Here is a 15,041-nt window from a genome sequence, read left to right as displayed (position 1 = left end):
GGTGAATTTTCAGATGGACGTTTCCAGGGGCTGGTCCACCTTGTTGCTGCCCAGCCAGCTGTAGTGGCAGGCAGGAGGAGACACTGAGTGGGTGTAGGAGTGAGGAGGCAACAGAACAGTGGTGGTTCGGGGCCTCTCGGGAGTCCAAGGAGTTGCAACTGCAGGGTGCCTTCCCTGTCACCTTAACCAACCTGAGCTGGATCGCTCTGCCCCTTTTTCAAACCTGTAATTGTGCCATGCGTTTGCCTTGAGGAATAAGTAAACTAGTCCCTTTTTTCCTCCCCCTTTTTTTTGCCAAGCTACTTTTCAGCCAGGTCAGCTGCTGATTTCAGGCACATGACTTCACGTGTAATTACTGGTTATGAGCGCTGTTGCTGGGGTGAGAGAGGGAGGAGGTGGCTCACTGCTGGGAGGAGGCAGTGTAGGTGGTAAGAGCAGGCAAGGCTTCCCGACCAAGCTGGCCTGACAGCCGGATGCCACCAAAGCAGCAGTCCTGCCCCACCTTCCCTTTTCCCCGGCTGCCCAGGTGTGAGAGAGGATTGGGATTTCCATTGTGGAGGAAGGTAATTATGGGACCAACATCCCCATGATGTGATGTTCCTTGGGATGGAATGTGTCAGTTGTTGTCCTTGCCACTTCAGTGCTGGCTGGTAGCCTTGCATCTGCCCTTAGCTTGCCCAAGGCTCACTGGATAAGACACTGAGCTGATTTATCTCACTGAAAATGGAAGAAGTTGTCGTTCTTCTTGTAGTGTTCATTTTATCACACTCCTCACAGCCCCTTTGCTCACCATGGAGTGGCAAACACCAAAGCTAGCTGAAGGTAAAAGGTGGCTGTGCGCCAAAGCAGGTGTGGGGAGGGCAGGAGAAGGGGACGTCTGCCTGCTGGGGTGGGAAGCTGTTCTCTCATGTCCACCTGACAGACTGTACAGCAAGTTGTAAGCGTTGTAGATCTAGTGGGAGAGCACAGTCTAAACTAGGAGAGATAGGAACTGACTCAGACTGTAGACCTTCAACCTTCTAACCTGGTTGAATTGTCCCAACTCTTGAGGAGTTTGGGGAGTAAATTCTTCCTCTTTTGTTGATATCAATTCCGGCTGAGGTTAAACGTTGCCTTGCTGAGGCACTGTGATAATGCTTTTGTTGTGGAACTTCCCACCTTAATGAAACTAGAAAGTTTCAACGTTTTGGCACCAAAGAGTTTGGACAAAGTTCAGATACCATCGTAATGCTTCTATTATTTTTTTTTTTACTTTTCTGTTTGCTGATTTTCGCATTCATATTAACATTAAGGCAATATCCATTCTTTCTTTGAATGAGTCCACATGTACACGTTAATAAGGAGTGTACCTGGGCTCTGCTTGTTGCTAGGAACCTTTCCATGGTACCACAGCAGTTTTGCCCCTCTATCCTTCCTGCTTCAGATGTGACAGAGAAGGTAGAGCACGCCAGCTCTTTTCCTCAATACCCCTTTGAACCATAGGAAGAGGAGACAGAGACATGCAAGCAGAGCAGAGAGGTGATTCTAGAGCCAAGAGGTCAGTGCTTGTGCCTCACCCTGCGGTGATGGGCTCCTGGCTCCTGGGGTGTGGGTCAGGCTTTTCCCTGTCAGCCTGTTACAAGACCTGCTGAGCCCTGGCCTCGGTGGGCTCCCCTGTGAAGGCAGACCCATTCACACCAAACACTGCTGATGTTGGCATGAAAGCTCCAACCTTGCACAAATCTTCTGACGAGCAGCTGTTACTCCCTGTACTGTATAACAAATGGGATGGACTGCGCATATAGTCGCATGTTCTTTCAGAATTTCTCTGGTCAGTCCTTTATGACTTTCTCCTCCTGACACCAAAGAGGATTCCGTGTCCATTCAGGCAGATGTCCTGTTGCTCATACATCTTTGCATGTTGTTTTCCTTGTAGAGGAAACAGACTCCCTCACCATGACTGTCAGTCCACGCTGATCACCATGGATGTATAGTTTTACAAAGAGAACACAGTCTTCCACTGGGGATCTGCCCATTGCAGGTTCATCCCAGTGAATGATATCTCACGGTCATGTCCTTCCACTCTGTCACATGCCAAATTCCACCTCCAGTGTCTACAACTGTGACTGTAAATGGTGCACTTGTGTGTTCATTAGCCTCTTACATCACTGTCTTTACCCCAGTGACTTTGCCTGCTAGTAGCTGGGCTCCTCAAGTGTTTATTGAGAGATGCCCTTTTGCCACCAAAACTGTTCATTCTGGACATGTTCCTCATGGCATGGGGAGTGCACTCCGGCTCAAGGCATGTAGAGTACAGGGATGTTGCTGGCTTTGAACTTGCCTTGCCAGAATGCATGGAAAATTTGCAGTCTGCTCTCTGGATGGTCACGCACACATGGAGTGATGGGCAACTGGGATGTAGCACGTAAAAAGCAAAAGAGGAGCTCTCCTTTGCGTTATCTGGAGCTTGTCTGGGTATCAAAGTCAGAAACATTTTGGGAGATTTGGTCTAAAATCCTGACTGGATGGCTTTCAGGAAGGACGCAAACCTGACATAGACGTCTTTGCTGCTCAGGCTAATGGGAATCTCAAATTTTTGTGAGCTGACACATTTTGGTCAAAGATGGGTCAGTGTTTGGAGTCTCTCTTCCTCCAGTGAGTTTTTAATACTATGTTTTCAGCTACTACAGGCTTTCGCTCTTGTTCCGTGTCTTCTGAAGGTCCTCATCGCTGTAAGATGGACCTTTCTGATCTTAATTGACCAGAAGCTGGTTTAGTTCCAGGACTTTCTTCAAATATTCATGTTAGAATTCCATTTTAACCAGGGAATTAGACTCCAGCTTTTCTTTCCCACGCCATGGGAAAGAGTCCTCTCTCCTTTTATCTTTACAGGTCCAAACCTTTTCAGCCCTGTTACAGGCTCTTCATCCCCGGGAAGTGCAGTGTTCGGTTGTCTCTACACAATAAAAGGCAAGGATGGGTTGAATCGTGACTTGCTATCAGGTTGCTAAGGTGGAGTCTAATGAGGGCGAGTGTGCATCTGACCAGAGCTTAGGTGGCTTCATCCTCTGCAGTCAGGAAAGTTTTGGTTCCAGGTACTTGCAATGCAGCTGCCTGGAGATTCATCCTTGCCTTTGCCAGGCATAACGCTGTCTCCAGTGCTTCAAGAATCAATGCAGCTTTTGATAAAGTACTTGTGCAATTACTACTTGCGTGAACGATATCGAGACCTCCACCACGTAATGAGTCACTGGGGATAGCTGCTTGGATTCAGTCACTGTTAAGAGTGCACATGGGATTCATTCAAAGAAAAAAAGATGTCTTACCAGTAACCGGTGTTCTTCACAATGTGTAGTCCACATATACATTTGTCTTCCATCTGCTTCTCCTCTCTCCTCAGAGTCCTTCCAGGTATGAGTCCTGTGATTGAGAGGTAGAATTGTTAGAATGTACATTTGGGCTACACTTCTCAAAGAACATCGGTTACTGGTAAGTAACCTTTCTTTTAGTTTTAGATTGTTCTTAACGAAGAGCTGAAAGAATCATCACCTTCTGTCCTGGGGTCAGAACTCAATTACTCTTCTGAATCTCACCCACAGAACTTAGATGAAAAAGGGACCAAAGATTACCTGATCCATTAAAAAAAAAAAAAAAAGACTGCTCCCCGGTGCCGGTGTACCTTTTCTGGTTTTGTTTAGTTATTTAATTATACAATATTCCTCATTGCCAAAGAGCTAATTACTTCTGCCCATGTATATCCACAAGTGGTTTTGTGAACAGTATGTTGGTGGGTTAATATGAATCATGTTCTTTTAAACTCTCACGCCCTGAAAACCCTATTATTATCAATTTGCTGAGAGTTACCTCGGAGAACTGTCACAAGTAGCAACTATCTGTGGGCTTGACCAACTGACCGGCAACGCTGCTGGTTAGGATGAACTTTCAACATGTTTTGACATGAATTTTTCGTGTTTGGGTTATTATTTGAAACTTCTTTCTGAATGTCACTGAAGTATAATATATGCATCGATGAATCTAGAAGGTATTCCCCTGGGTGTTTGGTAAGCTCTTCGTACATTGTATTACTTAAACTAATGGTCAGTGGAAACCCTTCCCATACTCTGAGCTTGTTTACTTAGGGCATAACAAAATGAGAAATTAGTACCTGGTACAAATATCTAGTGGGTTATTTTACAGATGTGTGAGAAAAACTGTTATCAAGAAAGGCAAGTTAAAATTATGTTTTTCAGTACGCTTACACTAAAAGCAAAGACCACTTTCACCCCCTAACACCCCTCAAATAGCAACATTTGATATTTTTTATATTTAAACAGTATCAATGACATTTTATTTGTTTTATTGTGGTCCATGAATAATACTCATTAGCTTACTTTTAAAGTGTTTAGCCCTTAAGAACTTAACAAATTATGTGAAAGATGTAATCTAGGATTAATACTGGAAGGAATTATGCTGAAGTCGTCGTTCCAGAATGGCGGAACACACTGACGCGTGGCTCCTTTGAGGTTGCGCAGTCGAAGGGTGCAGTGGTTTAATGCTTAGGGATGGCGTTTCTAAAAGTGTGCTGGTTTTGCTTTAGTTTGTTGTTATTCACCTGAGGAGCTTCAGAGGAAATTTCTTCTCCTTTTTTCTCATAAGGAAACATTTTCTATGTGAAAATTCAACACTATAAAAGGACATACACATTTCATGCTTTTCCAGACTGTTACTGTGGATAGTTGTTTTCCTGAAAAAGCAGTTGGTGCTTCAGGATTTACCTTAAAAGAAGAATTTTTGTTAATAACTTTTAAACTTTTACATTTTGCCAATGGCGTATATGAGTTTATCTGTAATTTAACCTAATTAATATGAATACAGACAAATTCTACAGCACTAAGAGATTTCTTGAATTTGGCTGTCACATTTTCAGCTCTTTTTTACAAATCAGTTTGAGAGATTGCAAATTGAAGTTATTAGTGACTAAAAACTTGCCCAAGAATGAAACCGTTGCTCGTGCAAGCCAGCGTGCAGAGCGGGCGGCTGGCGAGTGTCAGAGGTGGTCTTCCATCCAGAGGAAGGATAAGTCAGTTTGGTACAGCATAGTTTGTCTGTGAATTTTAAGTTCATTTAATTTGGCCATCTTCTTATTTAACTGTCTATGCACCAATTAAAGTTTCGTCTAGTATTGTGAATATATTTTCCCGTACATTTATAAAAACAATTACGTGTGTAATTTTCCAAACTGTCTAGTGAGCAATTTCAGCATTTAAGCATAGAAGAAAAGCTCTCTGTCAAATAGCGCAGCCGTAAACTTCACGTGTCTTTGTACTGATACCTGACTGCAGTCATGTATTAGACCAACGGAAGCAGTGCAGATTAATCACTTTTTTCAATTACTGATGAAGAATTTTCTCTTCAGAGGAGGCCAAACCCTTTACTGAGGATGATGTGATTTGGTTCTTTGAAATCGGCAGAGTTATGCTGATTTACACCAAATAGCATCTGGCCTATAATATGTGGAAAGTAATCAACCTACATCCGTGCGTAACTAGTGTTTGAGATCCTTTATAGCTGCAGTATAACCTTATTTCCACTGATGAAACTAGAAAAACATTTATGTATTTACCTTTCGTGGTTAAACTAATATATACATCTGGATAAACACTAATTAAGAATCGTTACGTTCACTGTTAAAGCTTAAACTTGTAACTTTAATTTATAAAGAATATTACATAGTGCACTATTCCACACTGCAGCAGCTGTTTTACAATAAGACAGGAATGAAAACTAAATTTCGGGTAGTTTAGACACTCCTTACTTTCTTCTGGCGTTAGTTCTAGATTTAGACATGCACACACACGTAAAACTGCTCTGGTCTGTACAGGCATTTAATCGGAGATTATCTCATAGCACACTATGTATGTGTATGCGTTCATGTCAATTTATTTCACTTTTATAGATAAGTCATTCTTAGGATAAGGTATTCTTATTAAAATCACTGTCTTTAAAATGCGTAGCTTGCAGGAAGTACACACCGCTTCCTGAAATAACACGATTTTTAATGGTAATGACATTGTGGCAAAAATACATCTAAAGTAACTCCATAACGGATACACTTTCAAAGCGCTGCATAGAGGCGACGGTACAAAAGCTTGTGAGGTGCTTATCTCCCAGAAATACAGAACGATTTTTAATCTGAAGAGGACTGCAGGAGTATTGTTGGTTGGTTACTGGTGGAGGGCAAAGGATTCTCCAGATGCAGGCGGAGCACCTGCTGGTGCAGGGGTGAGTGAACGTGTCCGTAAGAGCCTTCCTTTCCACACTGCGGGACTGCCTGGCTCTCCCAGAAAAGGGCTTTCCCTCTTTTCTTTGTGTTTAATCCCAATTAGCTGTTGTCTTTGTAGACAGCCCTTTGGTCGGTGATTTCTTCCTACGGTCCTCCAGCTCCTTAACCTTCTGTGACACAAAGGGGAGAGCCCCAGTGCGTGGTTAGCACAGGCCTCTCCTGTCGGCACGGGCGGAAAAGTACAAAGAATACGTTCAGAATTAGCTAGTGGGACAAACATGAATGAAGTTTCCATAAGTATCTAGTCATCTTTTCCCCATTCCCACATTCACATCGCTTTTAGGAAATGTGTTTACATGTATAATTAAAGTGCTCATTTTTTTACCGTTCCATTTAATTTTGTCATTTAGGTTCACTGTGAATATTTATATTATTTTAATCTTTTTCCTAAAATTTCTGCAAAAATGAATTTTCAATCATCGTAGGGTACTTCTGTTCCAAAAGTTAAATGTCCAATAAAAGGGTTTGTGTTAGCTACACTGAAAGCTGTTAGGTCTTTCCTATAAGCCTCCATGGGACCAAGATTTTTTCCATGTTCCGTGTTATAAACTGTAACTTTGGTTACGTTATAGACAAGGCGAAAATACTGGTATCTCCTTAGTACCTTTAGGGTATGATGTCAGTAGTTTTAGATTCCATATGCCACTCTTAATGTGGAATACCCTTAAAAATGAGAGAAAATAAAGATATGACATTACAGAAATTTCAGTATGATCAAGATAAACATGCGTACATCCAAATCTTAAAAAGAAGCTATTGTGAAAATGAAGGATTCATGTTGTTCCCGTATTATCATTTGCAGACTGAAGAATTTACCATTCACTTTTACTAAACTTAAAGAACTGGCAGCTTTGTGGCTTTCTGACAACCAGGTAATGACTTTCAATATTCCTCTTTTCTTTAGTAACGTACTAGGGGTCTTAGCAAGGGCTGTAAATGAAATCTAAGTTTAATACATGATTGTAATAGAACTTTGGAAGTGTTTGCTCCCAGCCCAGCTTTATACTTTCATATCAAGGTGTAGATTCTTCTGGCTGTCATTTATTAACTTGGAAAGATCACCTTTGCAGGATTTATTACTTGCATCTAGCTCAGCTGCTATATCCTTACAAAAGTAGGAAGTAAAGGCCAAAAGTGTCAAGAAAATGTTTTTTAAATACAAAATCAAGAGGTAAGACTTTGTTGTCAAACTTGTTATTAGTTTGTCCCATCCTTTACTCCATCTCTGCCTCTGTTTGTGTCTTCCTTTTCCTTTTCCCTGTCCGTGCTTCCATTCCTGCATATTTTAAACTCCAGTAAAGTCAGTGGGAGTTTAAACATGTAAAAGATGCGAAAGAACTCTGTCTTGTTTGGGAGAAAACTCTCATTTAAGTTCCTTTTAAATTTAAGTATGCCTTTCTTTGTTCCAAGGACTTTGGTTACACTACTAAATATTCTTTAGGATTCTATTTTAAAACAAATTATGTAACGTGAACACTGAGAAATGTAATAGTTCAGTCAGCATCTGAGCACTGAGATAAGTCTCAATCCTTTCCAGGATTGGTGGATAGAATAATTTTGCACTTCCATAATTTAACTCTAAATGGAGAAAAACTCAATTTGCACAATGTTAGAAATGTTCGACATACCTAACAGTTTTTAATAATCTCAATGCATTCTCATAATTCCATCTGTCTCACTTTGCAATAATGCCCACGGTCAGATATTATACCTCTTAACTGAAGTTGAGGAGGATAATTCTTCGGGGGCCGATTATCCTGCTCCTAGAAACGAATCCCTCCTTGTATCCCTATGAAAGAGCCAGAGGGGCTGGGGCCGTGCCGCAGGAGATGGTGAGCACTGGTGGCTGTGGCGCCGCTGGGAGCCCATCGCTGCCTGCCCACGGGGCACAGCCCTGCAGGCGGCTCCCTCCTTTCCCAAGGCGTCGGATAAAATCCCTGCTGACCCCCGGCATACACTTCCTTTGAAATGTACAATATTTTTTCAGCATCTTGATTTTTCTGCGGTATAGTGCAGGTTAATTTCTATTCTATGAACTATGACAGTCACTCCTCGATGCTACATTAGATCAAAGCAACAATAAAAAATAATCAACTGAAGTAAAACACAACAGTAACACCTGAGTATTCCAAGTGGCCCCATGTAAAGTCCTCCAGTATCTTGCAGCAGGTTTACCCTCAGATGAGCTAATAACCACTGTGAATTTACTCACCGTTAGCCCTAGCTTAAAAGAGATCACGGCCAGAAGGTGGGTGTTTTAACTGTGTAGTTGCAGCTCTGTTCTGCCGATCCTTTAGCTTCCTACTGGTACGGCTGGTACTGACGCGTGGTGTTCTTCTGTTCGTCCTGGTAGGAATTACAGGAATTACAGGAGTGAGGATGGGAAAGGAGGCGTTTCCACCAGATTAATACTTGGTTTAGCCCATAGTGAAGTTTATTTTCATACAGAATTTCAGTTAATCTCGTATTTTATGTTTATCAAATGCTAAAATCCCATCTTGGTTAACACACATGCCCTGAGTTAACAGTGTTTTGTTTTGCCTTTCCTGTGCAGTCCAAGGCTCTCATTCCGCTGCAGACGGAGGCTCACCCAGAAACAAAGCAGAGAGTCCTGACTAACTACATGTTTCCCCAGCAACCCCGCAGTGATGAAGGTAAAGGCAAAGGCAGGCGCCGCGCTTGTGCTGGTGGAGAAAAAGCAGAGGGAGGGAGAGGAAGGGGTCTCAGACGTGGTCCTGGGTCTCCTCTGACGCGTAAAGCCGGTGGTGCACGCGTAGCAGTCTGTATTTTGGCATACACAAAGGGATCCTGTCTGCAAATCCATTATTCTCAGGCCATCAGAGCTACATTTTCTTAAACAATTTTTATTTTAAGAAGAATGGCTTTGTATGGACAAGTGGAATCTGGGAACGGAGTGTGCGTGGGGCAGGAGTTCTGGGCTCTGCCCTGCTGCCGAGTGGACAGGCCAGAGCCAGCTCAGCCTCCGGAGACACTGGGCTTCCGAGAGAGCTGGGGGCGGGGGGGGTGTGCTCCTGGACATGGGGCATCTTTTTAGATCGTTTCCGATCTTTGGCTGGCTGCACTAATTACTTGTTCTTGTGCACTGCTGTTTGCAATTTAACTGTAGATTTCCAGTCAGACAGTGATAGCTTTAACCCTACTTTATGGGAGGAGCAGAGACAGCAGCGTATGACTGTCGCCTTTGAATTTGAAGAAAAAAAGGAAGAGGAGGAAAATGCAGGGAAAGTTAAGGTAAGTTCTATTTGATTTATCCTGGTATTTACATATTATGGACAGGGTCCAATTTACAGATCTTGACTTGAACTGTTTTGTGTTCTGAATACCCAGAAAGCTCTCACCACCATGTTTCAAGCACAGCAGTTGAGGAAGAGCAGCGTATCTGTTCTCCCTGGGGCGCTCATTACCAGTAGCTGCTTTTGCTATTGCTGTCTAGGCAGCAAAGCTTTGGTTTCGGAAGTCAGTTCAGGCCCATAACCCCAATGTCACGTTCCTGATGTGACAGGTGTTTTGTCACAAAGTCAAAATTAACGCAAAATGTTGGGAGACTTAAAATTAATGTCCTTTAGAAATATTTAGATCACATAGGGAGTTCCAGATTCCTCTCAAAGTGGAAGTCGACAAGAGCTTTGCAACTCCATGGAGTTAGACAGCAATGTGCAGTGGAGAGGGTATCTCTCGTCAATCTGTAACCTACCAAAAATGAAGATCAAAACATTAATATCCTCCTCCATTTATGTGAAATTAATATAATTCCAAAGTTTTCAGTTGAGCCCTTAATCAGTTACATTGTTAGAAGGAAATTGTCAGGATCATCTACGTTTACATGGCAAGAAAAGTTCTATTTCTTGAGTAATATAAAGGAATTACCCAGGATCAGACACTTAAAACACTGCAAATTTTTAACTGCTTTAGGAGACCCAACATATAATGTATTGCAAGAGACAAAAATCACAAGAGGACTTTTAAATAATATCTCAATTTAAAAACTATTATTGATAGCTATTTAACACTCCATTTAGATCTTGGAAATTTTGGGGTTTTTTCTATTTAATATTTTTCCCAATTAGAAATTTTCATCTAACTCTTGTAACCAGAGATCATGGACTCTGCTGCTTTAGTAAAGCAGAAAATGAAGTCAAAAAGCAATTGTGAGGCAATTTATAGAGGCAATTTATTGCCTCGCAATAAATAGATTAAACCGAAATTTTACCCCAGATGAATTGCAGGTTTATGAGTTATATATGGAAAACAGAGCATCTGGGAGAGTTTTGTATTGTTCCACCATTTCTTTTCAGGATTTTAGCTGTGACTAATATGGCTGTCCAAATGTGCGAAACAATTGAAATATTAACAGAGAAATAGGTAGCAATTTCTAAGACCATAGAAGAATTTCATTGTATTATATTTGCAAGCACTATTTTAAATATTGAAAAGTAATATATGAATTACATCACTTAGCCATTTTATTTTTAATATATTTCAGAACGCTATGACTGACTGAAACAAATGTTTCCTTTGAGTTAACTGTTCTTGTAGAAAAAATAAACCCTTCATCCGCCGAATGCTGTTCCCGTACCTGAGCTCAAATGCCGCCACCTGCTGCACGGAGAACGGGGAGGCAAACTCGGCCCCGACTCAGTGCCACACTTTCAGCTTTCCCGGGAGCAGCCCCAGGCGGGAGCAGCCGCGCTGGGCCCGTGCTGAGCGGCGCTGCCCGCCGCCGGGGCCGCCGCGGGGCCGGAGGCAGAGGATGCTCCGGCGGCGGCGCTTCCCCCCGGGGCGCTTCGGGCGGCCGCTGCCGGAGCCTGGGGACGGGAGCGGGGGCTGCGCTCCGGGGGGTGCGCGGGGCAGCGGCAGCCCCGGGGCAGCTGCGGCAGGACGTGAGGAGGGCAGCCCGCAGCCACTCGTGCTGCTGGCCGGAGGAGTGATTTCTACCACGTGGGGGATCCAGGTCCCAGGGCTGCACCTCTCCATAACGTTTTGGCTTGGCCATCTGAGGGTCAAGACAGTCTTTATCCTTTATGGCTGCTCCTTAGCTGGGGAAGAGTCCAACACTAAAATATATTTCCTGGAGTTCTCACCTGTTCTCCCTCTCACCCATAGAGAGTGGGTATAAACCAGGGGTGTAGTACATGAGTCTGTTTCTGCATGAGGTTCCACTGTTCCCATATACAATCCAATGTTCCTCTGCTCCATAATGATCCTAACGTCTTCTCATCGGACCAAAACACTAGATTTTGCAGCTGATGCTAGTTATTGCTTATATAGAGAAGAATTATTAAATAAAAAGTTAAGCGGAGAGCTAGGAGCTGATCAGATGTTTCCTCCCATCTGTGTACCTGGAAGAGAGCATCTCTCCTCTCTCGCATCTCACTGTGTGTACACCAGATACCCAAAATACCTGTAGTTTGTAAAAACTGAAAGTAGAGCAATAATACTGTTCAAACCCAGGAAATCTTGCCAGGCTGGGAAAGGAAAAGTTTCCTGCTGAAGGTGTTTGGGGGGGGTTTCCCTATCATGGAAAAGAGCCTTTTTGCCCAAGCCATGAAAGAAGGAGCTCAAATTCAAGCACTATTAATAAGGTAGCAATGCTAATTTGCATCCTTCTGGTATGTCCGTGCTCTTTCCCAGCAATGCCATGGAAGTGTTGTGGAGTTCTTTGGCTGAGCTGTTCACCAGCCGTGTTTAGAAGCCCGTTGCTGGAACCTTGTGAGAGCCCAGGGGGTGTCACTCAGCCAGGTGCTGCGATAGGTCTTAGGGAGGTTTTAACACATACATTTTTAGCAGTTCCACCTGACCTTTATGGGATGGACTTGAAGGTTAACTTCAGTTATCAATAGGCAGTAACCACAAACATTGGTGGCGTTTTATAAAAGCATACACAGTTTTTACTTTTTATCTTTCATAATCAAAACTGAACTCTCAGCCAACTATGTGTTAAAACAGATTTGGTAATTGAAATTGTTCAATAACTTTTTCCATCAAGAATTTTGAACTTCGAAAATTCTCTTTTCAGGGTCGTGCTACTTTTGATGTAGCACTAAACGTACAAGAATTGTGTCGACAGGGAGTACAGATTTCCTCTGTAACGATAAGTCCAAATCAGTGATGAAAATACCTGCATTCTAGTGGATGTCACCTACCTCTGCTGCCAGTATTTTTACTGTGTACTATTAATACTCACTGGTACAAAACTCTTGCTGAAATCCCTCTCTATGACTGGTCTATCTCATGAAAGTCTTTCAGTTAAGTTTTCCTTGACTAGTACTTGTTGAGGATTTGCTCTATGACTTGACTTTTAGCTGTGTTTGTCTGTAGACCTTACACTTAAATCATGGTCTGAATTTTGTGAGAAAACAGTTGCCTAATTAGGCCTCATCTAAATATGATTTCTTTCAACCGTAAATCAACCAGAGCTTTAGTAATGCTTTAGACTTAATTTATTTTTTCTGTTGAAATTCTTTATTAACATATGACATCATAGTCATACATTTTAACGTTTTATGTTAAAGTCATGTCAGAATCTATTATCCGTAATGTTTATTCTATCGTTCAGAATTGTATGCTGGTATTTTGTATAGTTTTATTTTCCAAATCGATCATGCTTTTGCTTCTAAAATATTCCCATCAACAAAACATTCATTTGAACCCAAAATTACATTTTTCCTACTCATTAGGGATTTAAAATCCAACAGCTATAATAGTGAGCTATTAAGAGTACGTTCCCTTTACTTACCTCACCTACACAATGAGGTAAAAGCTTCTTTGTGGTAAATGCTTCCAAATACCTGCCACATAGGAAATGTGGAGTAATTTCAAATTTCACAGCCTCATGATCAGGAGTCGTTATTCTGACAGGCCCAGCTTGCACTGGGAGCTGTAATTTTACTCCAGTGAAGGATTTTATTGCATTTCCTGGATTTGGGCCCAAATCCAGGCCCAAAGAGAGTGGTGGGCTCAGCCACAACGTTCTACATCCCAGCTGCTGTGTTTGGTGCTCTCAGCAGCGGGTGCCGCTCTGCTTTCTGCTTCCCCTGGTCAATCCCAAGGTTGGTGCTTAAGCCACAACCATTTCCAGAGCTGGGATAGAGGTGGTGAAGATAGGGCAGGTGTGCAGCAGGAAGGGCAGGAGATGAGGAGATGCTCCGTGGAGGAGAGGACCTGTACTGGGAGAGAAGGATCTGCCGCAAGCCAGGTGCCAGGGACAGTCCAACAAGTTGCCCACCGTCCCTGCACAGCCCAGGCAGCCTCGCCGAGGTCGTGCTCTGGTTGGAAGCACACTTCAGTCCCCTCAGCATCTCTTCTCATGACGTGCTGTGATGTTCAGCAGACAAAATATGTCTGTCACATGGCGGGGAGGTATAAGGAGAGGTCAGCATCATGTTTGGCATCTCTCCTGTTGGATCTTTCCTGACGTAGTCATTTGTGGCACCATCCCCTCAGCAATTTGCTGACCGTGTCATGTCTTGCCAGATGACAGTGGAGGGCGTCATCCATGAGCCTGCTCAGCCACTCTCTCCCTTTCACTCAACGCTGACGTTTTGTAGAATTGTCTTCAAATTTCTTTGGACTTGGGCAATACAATGTTTCTCTGCTTCTGAGTGATGAAAATTATGAACTTAAAATACGGAGTTTTCTAGAAAATCTGCAGTTCTGTCCGTTAAGGTGCTGTTCAGTGTGACTTAGGGTGACTTTGCAGAAGTGGTTCGAGTCTGGTTTCCTTTCATTTTCTGTATAAGAAAGGAGTGAGCTACACTCGAGTGCATGTGCGTACATTCTACATCTCAAAGAGCTCCCAGTAGATCAGATTCTGTTCTCAGCTGCCATAGATAATTCAGATTAATTCAGTACACTGAACATAGCTAAATTAATTCTACGTTTACACCAGTATTGTTTTGAAAAAGTGTGATTTAATATGTCAGTACTCTCAAGCAAAGTGTAGAATTAAAATTCAATACTCTCACAGGGTAAAAGATAGGCTTATAGGGAACCATTCCCATCCATTATTTTATGTCACTGAAATTCCATTATAGGTTGACATAGTGTAGCTGAGAGCAAATTTCAGTCCAAAAATCCATGAAGACAGCTATATGTAACACATTACCTCAAATAGATTAATTAAAAATTTGAGGATTTTGCACTTAGCCATAGTACTGTAACCATGGTTTCAGTTTGCATGCTGTTTTCATTTTGTATTTGTGCTTTAATTCTTTTTATGAATGTTCAGGTTGAAATAAATCTAAAACGTTATCCCACTCCATACCCGGAGGATTTAAAGAATATGGTAAAATCAGTTCAAAATCTGGTGGGCAAAACAAGCCATGGAGTGCGGCCTGAGAACTCAACACCAACCGCCAACAGTGAACAAACTGTGAAAGACAAGTATGAGCACAAGTGGCCCATGGCACCAAAGGAGATTTCAGTGGAGGTAATGTAAAAGGATCGTTGTTCCTCTCAAGAGTTCGAGAAGGCGTTTTAACATAACTCCATCAAATGATATTCTGCATCTGCTGTGAACTTCATACCTGATAGTTTCTAGTTTCATTCCGTAAAGTTAATTTAGTTATATATTGAGTTGCCGTTTTTCCCAATACTACTGAGTTTATCAGACTGAATTTTTGGTTTGAAATCTACCTAGATCTGAATTTTGGTATTGATATATACAAGCACTCCCCCAAATTTTAATGATATGGGAGAC

The 15,041-nt window shown here is 42.4% G+C and overlaps 1 protein-coding gene across 7 annotated transcripts in view; it reads left to right on the top strand.

Moving 5' to 3' along the window:
• LRRC7 (leucine rich repeat containing 7) overlaps window positions 1–15,041 on the top strand; it is a 173,474-nt gene that overhangs the window by 126,161 nt on the left and 32,272 nt on the right. For all 7 annotated transcript variants that reach the window (XM_063345357.1, XM_063345358.1, XM_063345355.1 and 4 more), the window contains 4 exons: window positions 7,125–7,194; window positions 8,877–8,976; window positions 9,450–9,574; window positions 14,571–14,771. In XM_063345357.1, the coding sequence (XP_063201427.1) occupies window positions 7,125–7,194; window positions 8,877–8,976; window positions 9,450–9,574; window positions 14,571–14,771 (496 nt within the window). The remainder of the gene's footprint in view (window positions 1–7,124; window positions 7,195–8,876; window positions 8,977–9,449; window positions 9,575–14,570; window positions 14,772–15,041) is intronic.

This window comes from Chroicocephalus ridibundus, chromosome 8 (assembly GCF_963924245.1).
Source record: "Chroicocephalus ridibundus chromosome 8, bChrRid1.1, whole genome shotgun sequence".
Classification (NCBI taxonomy): Eukaryota; Metazoa; Chordata; class Aves; order Charadriiformes; family Laridae; genus Chroicocephalus; species Chroicocephalus ridibundus.
This window is presented reverse-complemented; position numbering and strand designations above follow the sequence as displayed.